The sequence below is a fragment of the Amphiura filiformis genome, chromosome 12, assembly GCF_039555335.1.
Source record: "Amphiura filiformis chromosome 12, Afil_fr2py, whole genome shotgun sequence".
Lineage (NCBI taxonomy): Eukaryota > Metazoa > Echinodermata > Ophiuroidea > Amphilepidida > Amphiuridae > Amphiura > Amphiura filiformis.
The window spans coordinates 61716356-61735456 of NC_092639.1; the positions used below are offsets into that span (position 1 = coordinate 61716356).

Here is a 19101-nt window from a genome sequence, read left to right on the forward strand (position 1 = left end):
GGGATACACTTTTCCCTTATGTTTACGGCATTTTTCTGTTTCATATAGTGACATATTATATTTTACCCATTTAAAAGCTAAAATTCGAAGTAAAAACAGTACAAGAGGGTGTTTTGAACACTTAGGAACAACCTTTTCATATAATGAATATGAAATTACTGTGAAAACACTACACAGCCTCATTACAAATCAGTATTTTTTAAACTTTTCTCTAAAATGCACTTTACAGTTTTCCTTAATATACATCACTATGTGATGAATGCAATTAATTATGCTAAGGAATCACCTGTTTAATAGCACTGCTCTGACATCAACCAATACCAAATATTTATACTTCATCCATGCAGTGCATAAGCAAATATGACACACAAAATACTTATACTGCTTAGTGGCAATATGGTCCACAATAATGTGACAGTTAATATTGTAGCATTATTGTGGACCATATTGTAAGTTTTAACTGTATTGCAACCGCTCTGGAATAAACACATTGCACTACAAAGATGGGTACTCAGTAAAAATGACCACACTGCAACGTGCCGCAAATGTGGCTCACTTGTGGGCCTGTGGTATAACAATGACTCCCTTTAGGTCAATTTTGGTACAAATGTGACCGTAAATTCCTCCCCGGTCAATTTTGTTTTATTTCGTGTTTAAAAAATAAACATCATAAACTTAAAAATGGTATATCATTTGACTTCAAACGATATCCAGAAGTGGGGTTATGGTTTGTTAAACTTTGCTCCTTCAACAAAATTATAGCTTTTTACGTTTTTACATGTGTCTCTTTTTCCACATTGCTGGCATAATTGGCGGTCATTTCAAATCATCCCCAAGTCAACGAGGTTTAAGAAAGTTCTCTCATTGTTAATTGTTGGTTATGCATACCTGTACAAAATACAATGCCTGGTAATCCACCACTTGAACAGGATTTAGCAAAAGCAAACAAAGACCAGAGCTATTAAAAGTTCTATAGCCGGCCATCTAAGGTAGAAGCTTATTATCCACTTCAACAATAGGATTATTGATTAGTTTTTGACTATCAAAATAAGACGGATGTCGGGCCAGCTTAAGTTATCGATGAATACGACCTTCGTACACATTTTACACCGTAACACAAAATACAATTTAGGGAATTTACGGCTCGTTTGTGCTGCCGGGTCACAAATATGGGTCATTTTTCGATAAAATACCCCAATTTTATATAACTGGTGCCCAAATTTGAAGAATAAACAAAAATGAAATTTTGTAAAAAATTGTGTAAATTGGTTTAAATTTGGTCAAAAATCTCTGTCTTGATTTAAATATGGGTCCCCTTACAGTTTCTTTCAGCACATCCCTACCCAAACCAAACTCAAGTACCCCCTCTTGGTCTTTATGCCTACATCTCTATACACTTACATGCCGTAGGCCCTGCTCCACTAGCAGATGTGCCCATAGCCCAGTTACTACCACCGTCCATCATCACCTCATAATTGGCTTGCTGTTGCATATACACCTGCACGGCTCGATGAACAAACTTGTACTGCTCCTGTAAGAATAAACACGCAAAACATTGATCAAGCGACTATCCCAGGTGTGTAACATGTGTGACTGTTTTAAGCTATTACATGCAAATCGACATGGCCCATGCATGTTCGCCATGGTTCCGGGAAACAAGCTATCGCAGGGGTTAAAGGGGTAATCATCCCCTGCGATAAATATTGTTTGCTCTTTTTATGAGGAAATACCTCACTTTCTTCAAAAAATATTCACACACAAAAAAGAAAAATTTGGTTCCCTTCTAGATTTAAATAATTTCAGTTATGGCGCCATTTCTGAAAAGTTCCATCTCTGTTTAAGGAAATGGCCACGGAATACCGTAAGTGGCAAATCTGAGAAGGGAGAATTTTGTCCTTGTTATGACTAGAGGATGACAGTCTCCAAGAAGGGCTACCTTGGCTTTTTTTTAATTTTTCACCATAATATTACCTGAAAATGTTTTCCCGCAAAGAGCAGTGTGGTCCCTGCTCCTTTCTAATTAGGATTGGATTTCACTACCATTTACAACGCACCATATTAACCCACCATTCATGTCCAACCCCATCGTAACATGTCAATCCTATATGGAGGAGTTACAACAGGTGTTATAATGGATTTAGGACTTTATATGATGCATCGTAACTCTTTGTGAAATCAATCCCTGGTGTTGTTACTGATTGTGGACAAAGGAACACCCTTATCAAAACAGACACAGAGAACATGCAATATTGAAGTACTTGCCTCACTTTGGACCATGTATCGTCGTTGCCTCCTTAACTTGGCGCATACACCAAAGACATCAAGTGTCTCACTGTTACCGGCAGCTAGCTGGTGCAGTAAGATATCAATGGCTACAAAGGTACCTGATCTGCCTACTCCAGCACTATGGGATAAATAATGGCATAAAACTATCAGTAACGTTACGAGGTGCTTAATATTATGTCAAAACCTCAATGCTGGACCCTGGGACTTGAACAAAGTTCAATTGCAGCTTTAAAAAATAAAGAAATAAAAATTGAGTGAAACAAAACCTGAATACCCCTTTAAGAGGCTTTATTGGTTCCTATAAAAAGTTTCCCAAGGGTCATTGTGTCCAAGTCCCATTGAAATCAATCAAATCATGTTTGAGAAATTAACAAAAGACAGCAAGGGTTAACACTTTTTTGGACAAGGTTTAACATTTTGTGCACATACACACACCTAAACCCACAGACATACATCACAGCTCATTTTATAGTCCCCTTTCAATATTTGAGGAAGCATAATCCTATGAGTTGCATGAATATGCTTTCTAAAGAAAAAGCTTATCAAATCCTTTTTACCAGGTAAGCATAATAGTAAGTCTGTAGCACATTATCACAGTGCATTTGGCTGCTCATAAAATCTGCCAATGGTCAGCAACAGCATGCAACATTAATCAAGCCATGTCCAGCAGACAAATATTGAAAGGATGAGCATACGCCTGGAAAAAGGAATTTCAAATGACCTCTTACGTTGGATCTGCATTGGCTTCATTACAACAAAAGAGAAATAATGTCCCTTTACTATTTTATTCCCCTAAGTGATAGATTTGGAGAAATACCTTAAGATCAGTGGCATGTGTAAATATAATTATGGAAATACCAATTAAATTCTACAGGACATGCCTGTTTATCTTTTTAATATCGTATCACTAAATCATATATTACATATCATGGGACATGGAATTGTTCTACAAATTTTGGAAAATTTTGATTTGACAATTTCACATACAAGTTTCCCAAAAACCAACAGTTGATATCTCACCTGCAGTGCACAACTATTCCTGGTCCAGATCTGCGAGGATGCTGGGCGCGCAAGACTGTCTGCAGGAATTTCAGCACAGAGCTTGGATCCTGTGGGGCACCTTGGTCTGGCCAATTACGATATTGGAAGATGCGTACGTGACCTTTGGATTCTCCATCCTGATGACATGAAACAAACGAAGGAAGTGACTTTTCCACAATCATTTTTCATTATACAAGTAAGTATATTTATTTGTAGCAACAGTATGATTTATTGATACAATTTTCACATTATACAAGTAAAATGCAGCTTTTTTTTTTTTTTTTGCAGCAACTGTAACAATGTAAATGCAATTTTTGATCTTGAAACTAAAGAACTAAATCAACTTATTAAGGGCTTGGTCACCCACCATTGCATATTATTCTTTGTGGGACCTGAAAGTACATCAGACGCATCAAATTGCATTCTGAATATGAAGAATGTCTTTCTGATATCAAATAATTTGAATATTTTTAAATCTGCGGCAAATTATGGCAAAACAATGATGTGTTAAGATTAGGCAGACAAAAAGTTTGCATTGCCCTTAAAGCTCTGAAGTCAGGGTTGGTATGTTGGTTTCAAAAATATGTAATTTGCCACATACAATATAAAAAATGCAAGTTAACCACCAAATACAATGGAAAACAATGATTTAACAAGGTTTGTCATGCAAAAAGTAGCCTGGGTTGGGAACAGTATCCTCAGATCATGCACAGTCTAGAATTTTATACCAAATATATGAAAATCCAAATATGAAAACAAAATGCAACCCTATTTTTTATGATTTTTGGGCATGAAAAGGGCAATAAAAATTGTTGTTTAGGCCTTATGATGAAACCTGCACCTTTCAGAGATGCCACTTGAAAATTCGTGATAATGCACTTTTTCCTACCCATTTGCACATGAAAATTCTCTGATACTTGCACTCAATGAGAAAATAACAGACCTGAAATATTTAAGGTACAACAGGCGGAATTTAGGCTGAAAATGGGAAAAACTGCTGAAATCTGCTGAATTTTCGGGTCTGTTAACCAGCATAAATAGTAAGTTCAGATTGAAAGTTGAAATATTTATTTTAGCTTTGTCTGTCTGTAGCAGTTAAAAACAAACTGTACTCACCTTGGAGAGTTCAAATGTCCTGACCGTCCATTCTTGAGTGTCTGATTCACTGATTAGTTTGACTGTCATTCGGCCATATTGGGCTTCACCGCTGTCTGGCCAGTACTTCTCACATTTGACCTAAAAGTTTGATAAACATGTACAAATTTTAACAAATTGGTAATATAAAGATTGATGAAACACAAATACGTTTGTTTGTGGCTAAAAGTGTTTTACACCCAAGTCTAGGGAGATAGTGTTGAGGACACTATTTTAGAAGAAGAATTTTAAATTTCTAGCCCAAAGCACACCTTTATTAATTTTCTTAGTTTGCGCTATATGATGGTAGTTATTTGGCAAATTATGTGATCAACTTAAGTTATTGAGTACCAAGCCATTCTGTTTTCTTAACCATCCATGTTTGCTAGAAATTGGCATACATAACACAAAATAGCAAGTTACAAGTCAACAGTTAAGTTATGAGTCACATCATTAGTCAAGTTATGAATCAAGTTATGAGTCAAGTCAAAAGTAAAGTTCACATCATTTATAGCCAAGCTACAAGTAAAGTTATAAGCCACATCAGGAGTCACGTTATGAGTCACGTCAGGAGTCAAGTTATGAGTCACATCAAAAGTCAAGCTAAGAGTCACGTCAGGAGTCAAGACTAGTCAGGAGTCAAGTTATGAGTCAAATAGAGCAAGGATTTATAAACTTTCTTACCCTTCCATTCTCCACTAAATTAGTGTTCATTATGATGGTAGGAATTTCATTTTCCCACACCATCTCCCAGAAGTCTTCAACGGTATTAGGCAATGGACCCTGGGCTACTATGTACTCATTGTTGCCATGGTGACCCTGAAAATACAAACAAAATAAGGTTAGGCTAATTTACAGCTTCAAATTAATTTCTTAAACAGTTGTTTTTCCTCTAATTTCATTGGTCCTTGTCCATGTTATATGAGACAAAAGAGCACAGCAAGGTATGTATTGAATTGCGTGTATCTTTTACTTTGCCCGTAACATGACATGCGCGCAGTGATTTGGCATGGCAACACAGTGCAATATTTTGTGAACGTATCTGAAGGACTCAATGGATTCACCTATTTCGTGCACAGGAGTGACTGGTTGAACTTGGTAAAAATGGTCATAAAGAGCGGATGTAAAAAATGGTTTTACAGGTAATCCAGGCTGTATCAAAATGATTGGTACCCATCAGTTTCCAGTGATATGGATATGACTGCCACATGAACATGCAACATAGGTTCCACATAATTTGTTGATTCATGTTGTAAACAGTAATATAACTGTAAAGTATGGTTATTTCAAGAAGACCATATGTTGCATTTGGAAGAAGCAGGCTTTTCAATAATCATCAAAATTGATGGGTACTAATCATTTTGATACAGTCCGTCTGACATGTCTCCAACCCAGGAGATAACATTATATTTTGTGTGATACAACTCGGCATTTAAGATAATGATATCTCTTATGTTTTATCAGGCGATAGAGACATGGCTGAGCAGATTGAGGATATTGTTACAAAATATGGCATAAAAAATTGTTGCATTAATAAATAGACAGCGCTCGATAGCCAATGATAGCAGTGATATTATTTGTTGAATTTAATTTTGATTAAAATTGTACTCACATCTACATAGCTGGCATTAATGTAGTCCAAGCCATCCGGTGGATCATGCAAACAAACACGATTAGTATCATCTGATGGGGGAACAAGAAGGATTTTGAGTTACATGTTAGTTACAAGTCGTACGAGTTTATTTCAGCAAAATATGTACAGAAGAAAAGAGAGCAAATGTGACCGTACAGCGAATGAGCCGTAAATGTCCTCAATTGTATTCTGAGTTACAGTGTAAAATGGGCATGAAGGTCATATTCATAGGTATTTCAATTTGGTGCTACGTGTATCTCATTAAATGAGGTACACGTAGCACCAAATTGAGGTACCTATGAATACGACTCTTCATGCCCATTTTACACTGTAACTCAGAATACAATTGAGGACATTTACGGCTCATTCGTGCTGTACGGTCACAAATAACAAAATATGATAGGGGCAGTGGAGAAAACTCGTGAGGATGGTGAAGGGATTTTACCTATCACCAGAGAAAACAAAATTTAATACAGAAAATAAACTTTCTAAATGGGTTGGTGAGCATTTTAAGGTGTGCACCCATAAGAAGTTTTTTTCACTCACACCCAGCCTGATTTACATTATCACACTCACATGGCAAGATATTCCTGTATCTGTTCTTCTCTGGAGCATTGGAGGCAGCATTGCATGGCAAGTTGGCACCAATATCATTCAGTTTCTATGTATGACAAAGAGGAATCATAGTGTTAGTATATATTACATGGCAGGACATTTCTGTATCTGTTCTTCTCTGGAGCATTGGAGTCAGCATTGCAATGCAAGTTGGCACCGATATCATTAAGTTCAAGAGAAATCGTAGTGTTAGTATATAGACCAATGAAAGTGAATTTTAAGGAATATAATTGTTAAGAACAGAGTTGATGGCACATTCAAATTAAGCCACCTTTATGATGTATTGATTTCTGGTGATGACAGTGCTACTTCAATCAATACCAACAAGAAGTCAACTGGCAACCCAAGCAGATCAGTGCATCATCTGGCTGATGAAAAGAGCAGACCTTAGCTCTTGAAACGTCCCATACAGTAAGTGTTTCAATTGGACTTGCAAAGAAGAAATCTTTAATTAATAATTGTTAAGGGTTGTGATATATTTATTACTTTATTTATTTTAACAGTAATTTCATTTCTATTGTGTTCTAAACATTATCATCACTGTAGATTTAAAGGTGACCCGATCGATAGCCTTATCACCCACTTTACCTTTACCCAATTAAAATGCAGATTTTGGTATCAGGTAAAAACTCATATTTTTTCATTAACATATTGAAATTAGGTGTTCCAAATTGGTATTTATTATTTCTGAAGAAATCATCTAAAACGGTCAAAAATTAGTCTTGACTGTGGTATACCACGTTCGAGTCTATTCATCTAAAACGGTCAAATTAGTCTTGACTGTGGTATACCACGTTCGAGTCTCTTCATCTAAAACGGTCAAATTAGTCTTGACTGTGGTATACCACGTTCGAGTCTATTCATCTAAAACGGTCAAATTAGTCTTGACTGTGGTATACCACGTTCGAGTCTATTCATCTAAAACGGTCAAATTAGTCTTGACTGTGGTATACCACGTTCGAGTCTATTCATCTAAAACAGTCAAATTAGTCTTGACTGTGGTATACCACGTTCGAGTCTATTCATCTAAAACGGTCAAATTAGTCTTGACTGTGGTATACCACGTTCGAGTCTATTCATCTAAAACGGTCAAATTAGTCTTGACTGTGGTATACCACGTTCGAGTATATTCATCTAAAACGGTCAAATTAGTCTTGACTGTGGTATACCACGTTCGAGTCTATTCATCTAAAACGGTCAAATTAGTCTTGACTGTGGTATACCACGTTCGAGTCTATTCATCTAAAACGGTCAAATTAGTCTTGACTGTGGTATACCACGTTCGAGTCTTGACTGTGGTATACCACGTTCGAGTCTTGACTGTGGTATACCACGTTCGAGCCTATTCAACAGTTTGAGTCTATTCATCAGTTTTTTGATGATTTCTTCAGAAATACACTGATTTGGAACTCAGTGATTTGTGGACTACCAGTATAACGATGTGTAATTCCATACTGAATTAGTCACATTTACAAGGAACATTTACATGTCTTTTTTGCATGAATGCTTGAAAGGGAATTATTCTTATTAGGGGCCCTCTATACATAAGTTTTAAAGAATTCCATTTTCCTAATATATCAGACACCTTCCTTTAATTAGTAAACTTGAAGATTTTGATTCTGTAAACTTTCATCAAAGAAGGAATAATAAATGATTGAATAGTCCGGGTTTCGCTGGATCCCGAGCTGGATGCAGTATCAAAGCGCACATGTAAATTAATCCCTCCAGAGCGAACATGGCTTGTTGACACGACTGCACGCAACTGCGCACAAACCTTTATAATTTACTACCGAACTAGAGTTGAACCAAAGCTAGTATAGTCACTCTTCACCAAGCATTTGACAGGAGAATAGAAATTTTAATTGTGTTAGGACCTTGCATACACAAATTAATTTTGAAGTCGAAAATTTACTTCAAAAACTAATAAACACAAAAGGAATAAATATCCCAAATGAATTTGTTCAAAATACGGATACAATTTTCTTATACTTTTACTTACATTGAGCTCTTCTGTGTAGCGTATTCCACCCCTTGCATTCATCATTCTCATGTGCTCACCAAACTGATCAACATAGATAGGCCTGAAAACAAGAATAAGTGTGGTATGTATGATTATAACAGGCTAGGATGAGAAGACAATAAAAGATATTTTCACTAATTTAAAGGCTTAATCTCACCAGGGATATCCCTGATCTCACAATTTTGCCAACAATTGCTTTTAAAGCAATGCATTTGTTGAAAATTGTATATATATATATATATATATAGTGTGAGAGATTTGGTCTTGGCTTTTTACGACTTGGTTCATCCATTAGAAATATTATATAAGTAAGAAATTTGAATAGCGACAACGTAGCTGAGTAACATTAACTTTAATTCCAAGCTTTAAGCCCTCAGGGCTTCATCAGAGCATAGGCAAACTGTTAAATGAAAAAACAGTTTAACAGTTTGCCTATGCCTTTGATGAAGCCCTGAGGCTAAAGCTTGGAATTAAAGTTAATGTTACTCAGCTACGCTATCGCTATTCAAATTTCTACGCCTATATATATATATATATATATTATTTATAAAAGAAGTAAAAATATCACAGACAGCTATATAGTGCTCGATACCAATAAATGGTAGAGCTATTTTAAAAATATAGACATAGATATTAATACATTTCACAACACTGTGTTTCACGCCAAAGCGAAAAAAAAAAAGGATGATCGCTTTGGCGTGAAACACAGTGTTGTGAAATGTATTAATATCTGTGTCTATATTTTTATATATTATATATATATATATATATAAAAATACATATTGTTTTGTTTTTATATTTTATATTAACTTGTAGCCAATACTATTATTTGATTATTGTTGATTGTATATATTCTTTGAGATATATGAATAAAACATGAATGAATGAATGAATGAATGAATGAATGAATGAATGAATGAAGCATATTTATACTGTTATATTAGTTTAAAAAATTGTAAGTATCCCAGCAAACACAAAACGTTTTCGACATAATTCGCAAAAAGTTATAAAAGGTTGTCAGAAAACGTTTAAATGTCGGGTTATATAAAGGGTGCATTAATGGTATAAAACGTTTTCATAACATTAAATAACATTTGTTGGTAATTTACTGCACAGCAAACACAAATGTTTTACAGAAAACATTTAAATGTCGGGTTATATAAAGGGTATAAAAACGTTTTAATACCATTCCAAAAACATTTTTGAAAACTTGGTAAAAATCATTCTAAACAGAATGTTATTTTGGGGTTGAAAAATATTTTCACGACCTTTATATGACCCGACATTTAAATGTTATTAAAACGTTTTGTAAAAAACATTTTAAGAACATTTCTGTGTTTTCTGGGTGCAAATATTTTAACATAATGTTATTTAAGTGTTTACAAAATATTTGGCCAAAATGTTTGCAAAAATAGTTTACAATGATATTTCAAAAACATTTTAAAAATATTGTTGTAGTGTGTTTTCATACAAAACGTTTTAAAACGATTTCATGACCTTTATATAACCCGACATTTTAATGTTATTAAAACGTTTTTACCTAAACCAAAACCCAAAATATAACTTATTTAAAACGTTTTAAAAACGTTTTTGTGTTTGCTGGGATGACATCTAAAAAAGTGTCACAAAATGTGGACCAGCGTAACATCAAAATCCTAAAATTATCATTTGTTATGTCTCTATTATATAATTGAGTTTGGGCATATTAAATTGATGAGAGCCAATATATTTTTACATCTATGGGCCCATCGGGCCCTTGTAAATTTTTTCTTATTTCTATGAATGCAAATGACCTTTATATTTTTTCCTAGTAATCAATTCTCTAATTAGCTTACAAGTTCCAAATCAGTTCTTGAAGACCAGTTCTTACTCTAGTTCAATTCTTTAAGACCCTCCGCCTGTTTTTTGCCAAGAACAAGTTACATGCAAGACCACCATTTCTCTCCAAAGCAGTTCCTTAAATAAAGATTCTATCAATGATTTGCTTAATCAGACAATTTTGTGTTCTGGTGATTTTCAGCACTACTATTCAATTTTCACTTTCTTAATTTTTTAATGTAAGCAACCAGAACTTACTTGCTCCACATCTAACAAAGTGTCACAAAATGTGGACCAGCGTAACATCAAAATCCTAAAACTATCATTTATTACGTCTCTATTATATAATTGAGTTTGGGCACATTGAATTGATGAGGGCTAATACATTTTCACATCTAAGAGTGTGTCTTGCCCTTGCAAAGTTTGTCTTATTTCTGTGACTGCAAAAGACCATTATTTTTTTGCCTGGGAATCAGTTCTCTAAATAGCTTAGAAGTTCCAATTCAGTTCTTTAAGACCCATTTTTTCCCAGGAACTAAAATCAACAAAATTAATAGTTGGCACACCTTGACAATATATTGCAACTCTTCATTGCCACTCTGATAACTCAGTGGAATTAGTATAACTATGTTTGAAAAGTACAAACCTTCTCCTTTCCCCTTCCCTCCCCCATTTCCCCTCAATCAATATTGGGGAGACTGGAGAGCCCAATAGGAAAAAGTGCTTTCATCAACATTGAACTAGGGGAGAGTGGTGGCGATTGGTTGGCATACATTTAGTATGCCAACATTAATATCCTTAAATAAAGATTGTATCAGTGATTTGCCCAATCAGACAATTTGTGTTCTGGTGATTTTCAGCATTACTCTCTGATTTTTAGTTTCTTAATTTCATGATATAACCAACCAGAACTTACTTGCTCCACTGCGACGTCGGAGAGGCATAAACATGTAACTTAGCTGTTGGTTTATGAGGCTCAGCTCTAGAGGAAGGAGGTTGGTGCTTTGATTCTGGAGTTTGATACGATTGCTCCATGGGTGCACGACGCCAGGGTGCGCGATGCGATGGTGCTTGGCAGTAATTGGTGAAGTCTTTCTTGTGTTTGGACGCCATAGGCGATGTTCTGCTGATATTTTTAATCATCAGCATATGCTTGTCTTTTTTACTGTCCTCAAAGAAATCATTCTCACCTGGGCTGCCACATCTGGGAGAAAATATAAATAAATAATAAATAAATTTAGGATTTATATAGCGCCTTTTTCCAGCTAGATCTTTAAGGATTCAAAACGCTGTAATTTTGCTGCCATGGTGGATCATCACAATCAGATCGCATCATCTAGGCCAGTTGCAGCCGAACGTGGTGCAGACCTATCCGCACTTAATTGTAACATCCACCAAAATAAGAATACAAATATGATTCAAATTAATCTGAAGGCATAGCCTGGGGGTAGTGAGGAATCCACAGACTTTGCCTGTAACTACAAGGGAAGTCAATTTTGGGTGTTAGTCGTTAGTGCCAATCCCAGACAGGTTGGCCTGCACCAAGAGGTTATTTCCTCTCAGGCTCCAGTCTATCCAAAATTACTTCAAAGCACAAAGTGAGCCTACAGCTATAATGTTTTTAACCCAATGGGTAGTGGGTACTACTGGCCAAATTACCAGTGGTTACAACGATGCCTATATCATGTATTGAACCAATCAGAGATGTTGAAAGTAAAGTCCAAAAGGCAGAAAGGTTAAAGGTAAAAAGGTTGCCTTTTGGATGACTATTTATGTTATCTTTTATTCACACAAACTTGTTGAAACAAAAGATTTCAAACCATCATATGACTTAGATTTATCTGAGTCACTTTTTTTCGAGTAAACAGAGACTATAAGCAGGATTTTTTTGGTGTAAAAGACTTGTGTGACAGATCACCGCCAGTAGCATAGCCAGCGGTGGGGCAGGGGGGAGAGTGCCCCCCCCCTGAAAAAAGTTAAAGAAAAAAGTGCCCCACTTACAAAAAAAATGCAAGAGAAAATTAGGAGGGCAAAGGAGAAAAAAAAAAGGGTAGTGATCCCCTTTTCTACCAAAATTCAGCCCAATCATGGGCCAAAATAGTGTTAAATAAAAAAAAACATTGTAGAATTAAAGCCCTTTCCATCCTGATAATAGGCGAAAATAATGTAAAATACCAATTTATTTTGCGCTACGTCTTTTTGGAAGCTCGAAGACATACAGACACATGTATTGTATGATGCAACTGTAATTTGTTTTTCATCCGTGCCCCCGAAATTTTATTTTGTCTCCTCTGACCAAAAAAGCTGGCTACGCCCCTGATTACCACAAACCAATGCACCACCTTATTGATTGAGCTATCTTGACTGCAGTTATATTCATTATATTCCTCATATATTATAATTATTATCATCATGATCATTACCATAAATATTGATATAAAGCACATTTACTCTATAGTTACATATTATATTTAAATTTTTTTAAATTTGAATATTATTTTTTTTTTTCATGACCTACCTTCCACAGCACACACATAGAAAAATGATGAAACACAGCACAACAAAGACAATAACAGCTACCAAGGCATACACAAACCATAACACATCGAAACCTGGAAAAGAAAATGAGGTTGAAAATTATATAATGATTTTAGTATGGTCACAATTCAAAATACTGTATCTGGAAATAATACCAAATATTAACAACAATATGAAACAACCACTGAAATAACCATGACATGATTTTTTACATGCAAAGGACCATCATGCAACGTCGCAGTTATCTCACTGAAATAACATATATCAAACAATTTCAAAACTTTCTCTTTCTTTTACTTTGAGTCAAATAAGCCTTTAGGATGTTCGGGTTTTGTGTTGAGTTGGTGGAGGTGGATGCGTGAGGGAAGAATAACATTCTCTCAAATGCTTCAGGCTTCAGGATAAATAAACTGGTAGATAGTTGCAATGATCCTATGTCCGATCCGTCCAACCAAATTATAGTTTGATCTGCTCGTAATCAGCGGGAATTGTTAGGTTTTTACTACTACACCTAAAAGTAGACCCATGTTATGAGTGATATATAGTTCACCTGTCTGGTTTATATTATGTGTGTTAAAGAAAATAGACAACGTATAGGACTTACATGAATAATTTGTGATGCTTCTGGAGAGATTTAACAAAACAATTCTCGAAATACAAAATGTAAATATTAATCCGCGATGTTATAAGGCCCGCTGATTATGAGCTGATTAAACTATATATATGAATTATTTTAAGGTAAGGCAAACTACTCTTTCAACTTGTTTTAGTATTTAACAAATACCTTCCAAAATTCACTTACCTGTGGACAAAGGTTCTGACCATGGTGTATCTGTGTAGTTGCCATCAAGACCATAGGCACGAATAGCCACACTGGAATGTAAAGAGAATGTTGTCATGGTCAGTCTTATCATCCTCAATTGTATATCAATGCAGTTGAATATATTCATTTCTAATGTGAAATGGTGGCGCATAAAGCAAAATTTATACTTGTTTTTGTATTTTTAAAAAGCTACCCTTGGATGTCATAAAATTTTACTTTGTAGCACTTTAAACATTGCCCTCTGCAAGGGTAACAACCACAATCATTTGTGATTAGTGTAAGTACAAACTTTACCAGCTATCCGTCACTCTTGAAAACAATTATCCACCGTTATTGATAAGTGATGTAGTGTATAAGTAACTTTTCTTTTGCATTAGAGAATGAATTTGTAGAAAACCTTCTGATAATTATAAACACTCGCTGAGCAGCAAGACCTTCCTTCTAAGCTTTTAATCCGATAAGCTGATTATCTAGACTATTTGTTTTCATGAATTGGAAGACATTCTTTGATGTATTACTGAGCTCAATCATCTGAAATTACTGGAGCGTGAGCCGCCCAGGCTGGTGGCTCAGCATAGTATTTTATTAACAGAAGGTTTTCTCCAAATTCATTTCCTAATGGATTGCATTAGTCCTGGTTATCTTATGAATTTAACAAAACTATTTTGCAACAAAATTATTATGTTTCTTTCTGATCTTTCAATAACCAGCATGCTAACACAGGTTTAATAAAAGTGTGGCTTAGGAAATAAATTGATCTTGCTCAGGATCAAAGTGTGTCTCCATACAGCTTGACCCAAACCAACTGACCATTATGCTAACCATGGTACAAGAGATTTCCTGAAAGTTTTATGCTCAAGAAGTGCTGACAAGTATTTCAAGAAATTAAGCTTACCGGTAGTATGTGTAAGATTTCAGCCATCCATTGCAGTAATAGAACTGATCATCAGGGCAGTCTTCTTCAGTACCGATAACAAACTCAGCCTGCAAGTCTTGTCCCTGGCCGCCGCCAACTTGACGCTTGGCAATATCTTTGATAAATGGATTGTACCCGGGAGGCGACGCCTGGTAACTCGGCCATACATGTTGGGTTGAACTGACATGATAGGTTTGAGGTGGCTCACCAACCTGACTTAGTGAGATCTCATCTTTTCCTAATAGATAAGGAAAAAGGCATTTTGTAAAACTGTTGTTTTTTAGACACCTCCCCAGGCTCCTTATTCCTTATTCAGTCAAGTTTGACAGCAATCGCGTTAGCTCAATCAGTTGACTCTGGTGCTTTGTATTTTAAAGATTGGTTTAAAAAGTAGCTTGTTTGTATAATGAATATATGAATACTCATTTGTACTTACTTGGATTAGGTTCCTCTGCTACCAGTATGGAGTAGTTAGCCACACGACCAAATATGGGCAGGAAGAAATCCTCACGCAAGGTGATTGAGATGGAGTAAGCTTCATTCCTTTCAGTATCTGGTGTTCGGTATGGAGCTTGTCCAGTGTGTGGTGGTGCTGTGAAAAGAAAAAAGAAAGAAAAGAAATGATAAGTAATGAGTTATGTAATGGGGTGTGTGGGGGGTGTAGGGTGGGGGTGTGGGGTGGGCTTGCCCAGTATGTGGTGGTGCTGTACAATGAAGAAAGAAAGGATATGGTAAGCACTTCTGTGGGCCTTGGAACTGGTAAATTTTGGCTATCGAACTTTGCCTACTTCTTCTGCCTACATTTGCTGTTTTGTCCCCCTGCATACTGTCTAGTCTGCATTTTACTTGTTTCCCCACATCAAGTTGGTGTACCTTGCTTTTTTCTTTCCTGTTGTTCTTATTCAAGGTATCCTCTTGTATCATTTATTGATCCTTGATGTGTTTTGTGTCCTCGTCCGTTGGATTCACCAATACCTACTTGATACGGTAAGCATTGAATTATGTAACTGGATTGTGTGTAGGGGTGTATGTGGGGGTGGTGTTGTAGGGGTGCGTGCATGTATGTTTTGTATTGTGTGATTGCCAAGACCTGTGGCTTGTAATGTTTAGTAGGTATTTTTATTTTCCAGGCACAGTTCTTGCTGGCATCATTGGCCTTTTGACTGCTCATCCATAATTGTTGCCATTTTTATGATTTTGTAATTTAATTATAGAAATAAAGTTTGATTGATTGATTGATTTTGTGGAAGAGTTTATGAGTGCATACACCTGCATTGGTGGTTATAGTTATAGGGTGGATAAGAAGAATAAGTGGCTCTTTGAAATCTGGTTTAGAATCAATGTCATCATGTTATATTTGGATGATTAACCATAATCTGCGCACAACATGTAGAAAAATAAAATTTTAATGATATGCGCACCCAAAAGCAAACTCGGATAATTACCTGTTTCACGAAGTTGTACAAATAGTCCAAGATGATATGGCGCCCCCAAACCAACGTTATTCACGACTACTACGGCGAATGTGTACTCGTAACCGACTGAAAGGTCATCAAACTGGTACCACAATTGGTCAAGTGGTAGCTCTATCTCCTCACTTACATTGTTTCTCTGGTTTTTGAAGCAGAAAGAAGTTTTAAAGACATTTTTTTCAAAATTTATTTTTAGAAATTCTTCATAGATATACATAGATAATTCTAGTGCCGATTCAAGGAAAGTTCACCCCTTTGATTTGTTTTGGATTAAAAAGTATTTTTTTTGTCCAAAAGATTATAACCAAAGAGTACCAAATCAACATCGCCCTGTGTGTAACACTATGGTAAGTCCGCCATTCATGGAGGGCAATAGTGTACCTTCAGCGTTTTTCAGCTAGAGCCTGCAATTGAATGATAATTTGCTTCTGTCTTTGATTTGATTTGATTTGAGTTTATTCAGAAATAAATACTTTCTAGTAATAAGTACTTTCTAGTAATACGACATCACATTTTTGCACATAATAATAAATGAAATAAATAACAATCTTACCCGACTGGACAAATCCTGTCTAGTGATAACCAACACATATCCTTGTAGCTCTCCATTGGGGCTCTCTGGTGGCTCCCACTCCACATGGATACTATTTGGACTCAGTTGTGTGACTAAGAGACCTCCTGGTGCACCAGGAACTAGGGTAAAATTGTAATAACATATCAAATCAATAATCAAAATCAAATATAATCAAAAATAACCGACTTACAATCAACCTTGCAATGCCAATTTAGAATGTGCCTTTGGTCCATTAAATATTTTACACAAAACTTGTCAAATCTGTGATGATCATATTATTGAATTTGTGCCAATTCACTTGATACACAATGTGCTTACAGGTTTTAACCCCGGGGTTTTAACCTGTAAGAAGCACAGGTTTTAACCTGCAAGCACATTCTGTATCAAGTGTGTTGGCACAAACAGAGAGTCCTCAAGTCTGTTTGTGTCCTCCATTTTTCATGACTAGAAAAGATTGAAATGCACTTTACATGCACACACACACAAGGCAGTTTTATTCTTACAGTGTTTTGTAATTGTTGAATAGGCCTAGATACCTGCTATCTTCACGAGATATCCAGTAAAACTTATTACTCACAACAATGCTGTTAACAGCTTGCTGATAGCATCAGGCTAGCGAGTGATTGACCAATTGCCATCAAAATCTATATGCAAAGGCTGCCTTAAGTCACATTTTGATGGCCTTAAATATCAAATCAAAGCTGATTAAAAGTTTACTACAGTGATTTTTTTATCGATTTTGTCATCGGGCGATTATTCAGCTGATTATTAATAAAAATTAGGACAAGAGATGTATGGGATGTCTTGCACAAAAGAGGTGGGGTTGAGTGAACGCTTACAGGTTGAATGCCCTCCTGTGGCCAAATGGTTAAGGCGCTGGTCTTGTAAACCAGAGATTCTGGGTTCAATTCCCAGGCAAGATCACTTCTTCTATTCCTCCTTTATAATGGGCCGACGGCAAATCTGATAAAAGGTTAATCATAGTTTGCCTATTTCTATTGAAAAAAGGCCATTGTTATGATGCAATGATCTATGAATTGCCTTTTTAAACCACAGTTCAAATTATGACTAATTAGGCCATATTTGGTCACCGTTCAAGTGAACCATCAATAATTTCTTACCATCTTCTCCAGTTCGTGCCGTCACCGTAGCAGCAAGACTCTGCACACCATCAACAACATTGACAATCTGGAAGTGATAGTCACTGTATGGATTCAAGCCTGTCACATCATACACAAGAGGTACATTAGGGTTGATGCTGATTGGACGGCTAGGCTGTGGTCCGCCTACATTGGAGATGAAGAGATGATATTGGTCTACTGGTCCCTCTGGTGCTTCCCAGGCAAGGCCTACTGAGGTAGACGTTGTTCCAGTCACTCTCAAATTGAGTACTGGGTTTGGCACTACATGCAAATATGGAAGAAAACAAGTTACAGATGAGTCTGTTCTGAATTTTAAAAATAAGCCATCTTTACTTTGTAAGATAAATTATCGACTGCATTTCTTTGGCTGTGGCATTTCAAGTTGAATAAGATGAATCTACTGTTTGCTACTATTACCATAAAGATTTGCCTAATGGCATACATGGACTCCTTTACCAATGTTTACATGAGAGTAAATTTCATGTATAAATAGACAGCTTCCTCCACTGAAAATTCCAACAATTAATATTCCAGTTATGTCACGGAAGACTATATGTGCCATTAGACAAATCTTTACTGTATAGGCCTATGTTTTCTGGAAGTGGTTCATGTGATTCAGCCATTGATGCTAAAGATTTCAGGTATAAGCCAAGTAATTATAGATAAAAACTGATATCTATTTATTGTAGTTCTATAGGGCTTGTAGATTATGACTTCAGGCTGAAAAGTTCCTATAAACAATCACTGTTTGATATTTTGACTCACACTGCAATAACCATGACATGTTGAGCCTAGGCTAAAATTCCTAGGATATATTTATGTTCTAAATCTTACGTTTTGTTTTCATATTGCAATGTGAATTCAAAAAATAATACTGTGATTAAAAAAGAAAAGAAAAAAAAAACTTCCACAAACTGATGGATCTCCCAGCCACCTTTGTGACCCTTACATGTGGTATGACAGGCTCTCTTTAATCAAATCAAATGATCCAGCACCTTTGTTCCATAACCATTAGGGTATAGGACATTTTTTGTTTTTGATATAGCCCCCGAATGAAATGTATTTAATTATGTTTGTACTCACTCAGGT

The 19101-nt window shown here is 35.9% G+C and overlaps 1 protein-coding gene across 1 annotated transcript in view; it reads right to left on the bottom strand.

The window, feature by feature from the left end:
* Window positions 1–19101, bottom strand: part of LOC140166982 (tyrosine-protein phosphatase 10D-like) — a 31514-nt gene that overhangs the window by 3078 nt on the left and 9335 nt on the right. The window contains exons 9-24 of the mRNA XM_072190463.1: window positions 17992–18273; window positions 16850–16989; window positions 16270–16435; window positions 15261–15416; window positions 14804–15062; window positions 13888–13958; window positions 13066–13159; window positions 11464–11751; window positions 8709–8790; window positions 6671–6755; window positions 6074–6144; window positions 5146–5280; window positions 4444–4563; window positions 3307–3464; window positions 2263–2404; window positions 1402–1531 (exon numbers count right to left, since the gene is read on the bottom strand). Coding sequence (XP_072046564.1) covers window positions 1402–1531; window positions 2263–2404; window positions 3307–3464; window positions 4444–4563; window positions 5146–5280; window positions 6074–6144; window positions 6671–6755; window positions 8709–8790; window positions 11464–11751; window positions 13066–13159; window positions 13888–13958; window positions 14804–15062; window positions 15261–15416; window positions 16270–16435; window positions 16850–16989; window positions 17992–18273 — 2379 coding nt within the window. The remainder of the gene's footprint in view (window positions 1–1401; window positions 1532–2262; window positions 2405–3306; window positions 3465–4443; window positions 4564–5145; window positions 5281–6073; window positions 6145–6670; window positions 6756–8708; window positions 8791–11463; window positions 11752–13065; window positions 13160–13887; window positions 13959–14803; window positions 15063–15260; window positions 15417–16269; window positions 16436–16849; window positions 16990–17991; window positions 18274–19101) is intronic.